This window comes from Antrostomus carolinensis, unplaced genomic scaffold (assembly GCF_000700745.2).
Source record: "Antrostomus carolinensis isolate BGI_N321 unplaced genomic scaffold, ASM70074v2 scaffold11747, whole genome shotgun sequence".
NCBI lineage: Eukaryota > Metazoa > Chordata > Aves > Caprimulgiformes > Caprimulgidae > Antrostomus > Antrostomus carolinensis.
Genome location: NW_010329532.1, coordinates 1 through 7,259, shown reverse-complemented (window position 1 = coordinate 7,259; position 7,259 = coordinate 1). Strand labels below are relative to the sequence as shown.

At 53.8% G+C, this 7,259-nt stretch overlaps 1 protein-coding gene across 1 annotated transcript; it reads right to left on the bottom strand.

Moving 5' to 3' along the window:
• Positions 1–1,007: 1,007 nt before the first annotated feature.
• LOC104528563 (natural killer cell receptor 2B4) lies at positions 1,008–4,603 on the bottom strand (the record flags this gene model as incomplete). The annotated part of the gene is made up of 7 exons (XM_029086112.1): positions 1,008–1,085; positions 1,188–1,247; positions 1,385–1,450; positions 1,609–1,674; positions 1,792–1,868; positions 2,785–3,063; positions 4,283–4,603. Coding segments are annotated over 7 exons (947 nt in total), but the record flags the coding sequence as incomplete, so codon positions are not given.
• Between the last annotated feature and the right edge of the window lie 2,656 nt (positions 4,604–7,259).

Here is a 7,259-nt window from a genome sequence, read left to right as displayed (position 1 = left end):
CCAAGATTTTAATTACAACTTGGACTCCTTCCTGACAGACATTTCAAGTCCTTTGTTCAGTGCTGGATGAGGGATACGTGGGGCAGAGAAGCCACCACAACCCCCACCACCGTGGTGGGGACAAACAACCACCAGCGTCTTCCCAGGCTCTGCACCAACCGTGAGCGAGAAGCATCGAGGTCAACCCCGACCGTGAACAAAGGACAACGGTGGCACCCGCTGAGCCCTGACCCAGTTTAATTTCAGCCCTGAGTGGTCTCCGTCCATCAGGGAGGAGATCTGATGTCAGCAGGGAGGAGACGTTAGGACAAAGCACGGCTGATGATGTGGTTGGATCACCGGCACCGATCCGGTGACACCGCGGTGCTGGGTACCCACCTCCTGGTCTTCACATTTGATTACAACACTTGGAGAAAGCAGAAGACATGGAAAAGCAAATTTCCCTGGTAGAGGAGCCAAGTGCTGCTTCAGCATTTGTGACGAGCACCACAAATTATCTCCAATATGCAAAAGCATCTCATTAGCATAAATTACAGCGCTGTGGTTTGGGCTGGAGCCTGACGTGCTGATGGATCCTGCACCCCCCAGGTCCTGTGCTGTTGCCTTCAGATGTTTCTGCTCATCAGGACCTGGAATTTTGAGCTGCAAAGGGGGTTGAGATGTGGTTCCTGGTTTAGCTTCAGCTTCCAGGCATTGGGCCAGGACCAGCACCACCTCCCCAGCACCAAAGGATGTCCAACCCCTCCATCCTGCTTGAACTTTTCACCAAAGGATGTCCAACCTCTCCATCCTCCTTGAACTTCTCCCACTGAATTCAGCTCTCCCAAGAAAGCCTCCAAGGCACATCTGGGCTTTGCATCCTTACAAAGAACCCATCTCTGACTCTTTCCATCCCAAGCAAGTCCCTGTCTTTGCCAGGTGAGATCCTGGTGGGTGCTGGAGATCTCTGGGTGCTCCAGGAGAAGAGGTCCATAGCAAAGGAAAGGTTTTCCAAGGCTACTGGTGCACTAGGAGAGGTGGTGGCTGACAGGAGCTGGGGGCAAGGTCTGCACGGGGGGACACCAACGTCTAGGAAGCCCCGTAGCCTGCAAGACAATGAGTAGGGTTTAGCACCCCACGGTCTCAAAAAGCTGATGAGCTTTGGAGATACCCAGGACTCGTCTCCTCACCAGTCTGGTGCCCATTACCTCTACATAGGAGGTGGAAATCAAAGCTGGGTCCAACTTTTTGCTCTTGAGAGAAGGAGACTGTGGAGAAGAGCGAGAACCTGCCGTTAGGTGACATGGGAGCCAGATGATGAACCCAGCACCTGGTTGATGAACCGAGAGGACCCAGGTTTCCATGCTGCTGCAAAGGGGTTGGGGTCTCAATGGGGCAACCTCACCTTCTTGGTGGGATGAACTGTGGAGTAGATGGTGCAGCTTTGGGGCTCCTGAGGGCAGCTGGGTCCCTGCTGAGGAGAAACAATCAAGATGCATCGAGAAAAGTGAAGTTTGGGCAAAAGAGGTGGACTTGGCAGTTGTGATGAATGTATCCAGCCTGGAAGCTGCAGAACCAAGCCCACGGGGCAGCTCCAGTCCCACCCCACCAGCACAGGACAGAACCTACCCGTGTTTTGGGGCAGACAACAGCATAAATGGTGTTTCCCTCCATGGTGGCCTCACTGGTCCCATTCTAGGAGAGAAAACAACTCCAGGCTGGTTAATGGTTGCAACCAGAGGTGATAGACATTCCCAAACAGAGGTCCCATCCCTCCAGGCAGCATGGGGAGGGGACACCCCCAGCACTCACGTGGTCTCGGCTGGTTTGGGCTTTGCCCACCTCCTCATAGACGGTCAGCATCTCCTGGGAGTGCCCTGGAGGAGATTGAAGGGTCAACAGAAGATGGATGATGTGTCAGAGCCCCAAGACTGGAGGGGTTCAGCCCTCAGGCAAAGCAAAGCAGAAGGAGAAAGAGGTCCCTGGGCCAACTGGGAGGTTTTGTTTTGTTGGCATCTGGCAGGGGCTGGGAAGGGACATTCCAGCCCAGACTAAAATGAACATCTGAACTCAAAGAGTCCTCTAGACCCCATGAGATGAGGCCTCCAGGTTTGGGCACTGATGCACCAGTGCTGGGATGCTTCATCTATCTCACCAACCTGGAGACCACCCTGCATCAGCAGAGATGGGCAAAGATCTCATGCCCTGAGCAGCACCTGGCAAGGGGGGTGACAGTGTCCAGTGATGCAGATGTTTCCTCCATCATCCCCATGAGGAAGGAGAACCCCAGGGCCAGCATGGGGAGCATCAGGAACGTGACAGCAGAGACAGGAGAGCAGGGACACCCCCATCCTGGGGACAAACCTCCTGGAGGGTCCTTTCCTCGCTTTCTCCACCAGTAGTAGGTGATGACAAAGGCAACAGAGATGGTCAATGCCAACCCCAGGGACACAGCCACTGCCCACCATGGAACGATGCTGAAAGGCCCTGGGAAGGAAGGAAGGAGGAGAAGGGGAGAACTTTGATGGAGGGCAGAGCTTTGAGTTATTTCTAAACACATTTATCTTTCACCACCCACAGAGGACAGAGCTGACCAGGAAACCACAGTCCCAGTGACACCACCCATACTTGGCCACCACATTTCCACTCCCAGGAGGGGAAGTTGGGGATGTTCTGACATCAGCATGATGTCGCCTGTAGTTTCACTGCCCAGGCACGGAGCTGAAGGACCCCAAGAGAGGACTGGGAGGGGAGAAGCTTGAAGATCTCCTCAATCCTACTTTTCTGGAGCTGGGGGTGAATTACCTGGTGCCGCAGCACGGCACGGTGCCACCACGTCAGTGCTGGCTGTGCCCCAGCTCACTGGGTTGCTCACGTTGCAGTGACAGATGATGGGGTCAGTGTCCTCAGGGACCTGCAACTGCAGCCAGGGTTGGGGTTCCAGCGCTCCCAGGGGACTCCCAGTACAGGACCAGTTGTAGGAGACGTTGTTGGTGCTGGACACGGTGCAGAGCAGTGAGAGGTTGCACCATCCCTGCTCCCAGTGCAGGATGTGTGACTCCAGGCTCGGCTGGGTGATGGGATCTGTGGGGACAGAGATGGTGACAAGGGACAGGGGGACACGGTGATGGGGTGACAAGGACCTGGCTACTTGATACCATCCCAAAAGAACATCCCCTTCTGCTTAAAGAACATGAGGTTTGGATTAGATGTGAGGAAGAAATTCTTTGTTGTGAGGGTGGTGAGACAGTGTCCCAGGTTGGCCAGAGAAGCTGTGGCTGCTCCTCCCTGGAAGGGTTCAAGGCCAGGTTGGATGAAGCTTTGAGCAACCTGGTCTAGTGGAAGGTGTCCCTGCTGATGGCTCATGGAACTGGATGAGCTTGAAGGTCCCTTCCAACCCAAACCAGTCTGGGGTTCCATGGTTCTATCATTAAACAACGTGACGTTGACAGACAGTTCCACACCAGCTCAGCCTGGTCAAATTTATCATCTAAAATAGATAATGAGGAGACCTGAGACACCAAATCTTTGCAGTAGGGTAGATAAGGTGGAGATCCCAGAACAAACTAGTTTTGTGGAGACAGAAGTGTTGTGAACAGGCCAAGAGATGAACTGAACATGTGCAAAAGAAAAGTTCAACTCAAGGGCACGGTGACAAAAGTTTCAATGACCAGCAGAGGACTCTGGAAGACCACCAAGATCATGGAATCATTGACTGTTGTGAGTTGGACCCACCAGGATGATGGAGTCCAACTGCTGTCCCTGCACAGGACAATCCCAACATTCACACCATGTCCCTCAGGGCCTTGGCCAAATGCTGCTGGAATCTTGTCAGGCTTGGTGCCATGAGCACCTCCCTGGGGAGCCTGTTCCAGTGCTCCACCACCCTCTGCCTCAAGAACCGTCTCCTCATGGCCAACCTCACCCTCCCCTGCCACATCTTCCTGCCATTCCCTCTGCTCCTGGCATTCGTTGGTGGCCAGAGAGAAGAGATCAGCGCCTGCCCCTCCTCTGCCCCTTGGGAGGAAGTTCTAGACCTCAGTGATGACCAAAGAGCGTGCAAAAAAAAGGACATTTACATGTATTAATGAGTTCTTGGAAGTGTGATGAATATGTTAATGATTTCTTGGGTAAGTAATGAATATGCATGTGTTGATAGTATAAAGCTGTTGTCGAGGGAGGAGTTGGGATGCAGGATGGGTGGAGTGATCCCCTCTGCATCCAACATCTCAATAAAGAACGTTGCTTCCTCAGACTCCATGGGTGTGAAGAAGTTCATTCCCAATTTCGGTGCCATACTCACCCCACACCGACACCTGGAAACACAGGGTGGTAACAAAACCTGAGGTGTCCTCAAACTCTGCCCTGTAGACCCCGCTGTCGGTCACACTAACGGGGCTGATCTCCAAGGAGAGGGTCTCCAGCTGGAAAATGACTCTCCCAAAAAACCATCCCTTGGAGTAGGTGGTATTTTTATTCTTCTCAGCTGTCAGGATGCGGTTCTGGGATCCTGCAGCCAGTGTCACTCTCCATTCCATCTTCATCCACTCCTCTGGGGACTTCTCCAGCTGTAGCCTCAGCGTTCCCTTGGTAGACACGGCTTGTTCCCGGCACTCCAGGGATCCTAAAGTGGAGAATGGATGCGTGAGGAACCACAGGAGATGCTCCATGGCTGGGGAGGGGGCATGGCCTCTGGAACCCACCCATGCCACAAACCCACAGCTCCTCCTGCTCCCTGGGGATGAGCTCAGCCTGGTTCTCATCACCATCCTTGAGGTACCACCACCCCAGGCTGGTTGTGTGTCCATCCACACCCACTGCTCTGGCCACACGTTGCAGATGCTCATGCAACATCCTTTGCCCTGCCCAGAAGGTTGCACAGACCCTCTGACCACAGCATCTGATTGCTCATTTCATAGAATCATCGAATGGTTTGGGGTTGGAAGGGACCTTAAAGCTCATCCAGTTCCATGAGCCATCAGCAGGGACACCTTCCACTAGACCAGGTTGCTCAAAGCCTCATCCAGCCTGACCTTCAACACTTCCAGGGAGGGGGCAACTACAACTTCCTTGGGCAACCCAATTTGCACCCCAGCTCCTTCCTCACCCATCCAGTCTGAGGAACAGCAAGAATTTTGCCTGGTGGACCCTTTTCTCCTGAGCTTCTCTGCTCACCTCCCTCCTTTTAACGCAGCCCCGGATGTCAAAGGCTCTTGCAGAAGTGAGATAAAAAAGCTCTTAAAACAAACAAAGAACCAGGGCCGAGCTCATAGGAGCCTTGTGGCTTCCTCACAGCTGCCTGTGGTCATGGCAGCACCGGGGGGTGGACGTCCCACCACACAACCCCATCACCCACCTCACAGCCTTCAGCAAAGCCTGGCTTGCAGGGCCAGCAAGGCATTAGGAGCTTGGCTTAACCCATTCATCCCACTGCTCCCAGTAGGGCTTTGCCTCTGTACAACTGGTTCCAACACCAAGCTGTGCTTGGAGGACACATGTAGCTCCACCAGCTTTAGATCTCAAGCAGCTCCAGTTTAAACCTTGTCTTTGCAAAGTCACAGACATGAGGACACCTGTTCTCTCCTGAGATGCAGAGGGACCATCCCTACAACTCAGCAGGTCTGAAAACACAAGGAACCAAAGCAAGAAACATCCTTCTTGGAGAAGAGAAGAGAAGGTGCTGGCATTTATTTATCAATCCCCACCCTGATATCTCACACCTGGGACCTCATTATAAAAGGGACCCTTCCCACCACCCCACCAAAAAACTATAAAATAGGGTTTCTTGGTGCTTTGCAAGCACCTAGTCCTGTAAAAAACCAAGTGTGAAGGTATCTTGATGTCTTCAACCCAAGCTTCTAGAGCTGCCCTGGAGGGAAGATGCTGAGGGGGGAAAAAAAACTGATTCAAAAGTCTCCCCCAGAAGCTGGTGAGATGTAACCTGCTGCCCACAGCGAGCGCTGGGTTTGCAGCTCAGCTGAGCTAGTGGTTGGGGAAGGTTCTGCTGCTTGAAAGAAATGACACCTCCATCTTGTGCACCCCTGAGTGGTGAGTGAACCCCCCCACACACCCCCAGTACTGAGCCATCGGGGTGGGCAATGGGGATGGGAGATGTATCATAGGGTGGTGGGAAAGGGAAGGTGGTGGTGATGGTCTCCTGGGCTCCCTGAGAGCAGGGAGGGGTGGGATGATGATGGTTACAGAGATGTGGCCAGAACATGTTCCACCAACAAAGTCAGCCCCCAAACCTGGGTGTTTCTCCACTCCCCTCATGCAGAAGTGGCTGGTTTTAGGCAGAAGAACCTCAACCACCACCAACTCCACTGAAGTTATGGGGGAAAGCTGCTGTGTTTGATCAGTGGAGGGACTCGGCCTCCAAAAGTTGAGGTTCTGGTGTAGGAAAGTTCAGGGCTGGCCATGGGGTGTGGGTGCTGCTCCAGCAGGGAAGTGACTTGTTGGGACAAGCCCCATGTGCTGCAGGCAGTGACATGGCCCATGAAGGGGAATTGGTCACTGCCTGGGAGCTGGACCTGCTCCACCTGCTCCAGGCAGGTCCCAAAGTAGAGAACTGAGGAAAAACCAAAACCCCAACCCCACCCAGTCCTGCTCCATGTCCCCAGGACCCTGAGCCCAGCTCACTGCCCAGGACCCTGTGGCTGCCTCCGTGACATCGGCATGGCCAGCCTTCCCCTGGCACACAGCTCCTTGGGTGGGCAGGAGAAACACCTCCCCACCCATCCATCCTCCCCATCCATCCTGGATGCATCCTCCCTGTCCATCCATCCATCTTCCCCATCCTCCTTGTCCATCCCATCCTCTCAAACCATCCATCCTCTTCATCCGTTCATCCTCCCCGTCCATCCATCCATCCTCCCCATCCTCTCTGTCTGTCCATCTTCCTTGTCCATCCCATCCTCTCCATCCTTGTCTGTCCATCCCATCCATCCATGCTCTCCATCCATCCTCCTCATCCGTTCATCCTCCCTGTCCATCCATCCATCCATGCCATCCTCCCTGTCTGTCCATCTTCCTTGTCCAACCTATCCTCTCCATCCATCCTTCCCCATCCATCCATCCTTGTCTGTCCATCCCATCCTCTCCATCCGTCCATCCTCTCCATCCGTCCATCCTCTCCATCCGTCCATCCTCCCTGTCTGTCCATCCCATCCTCTCCATCCATCCATCCTTGTCTGTCCATGTCCATCCATCTTCATTGTCCATCCCATCCTCTCCATCCATCCTTGTCTGTCCATCCCATCCCACCCTCCTCATTGTCCATC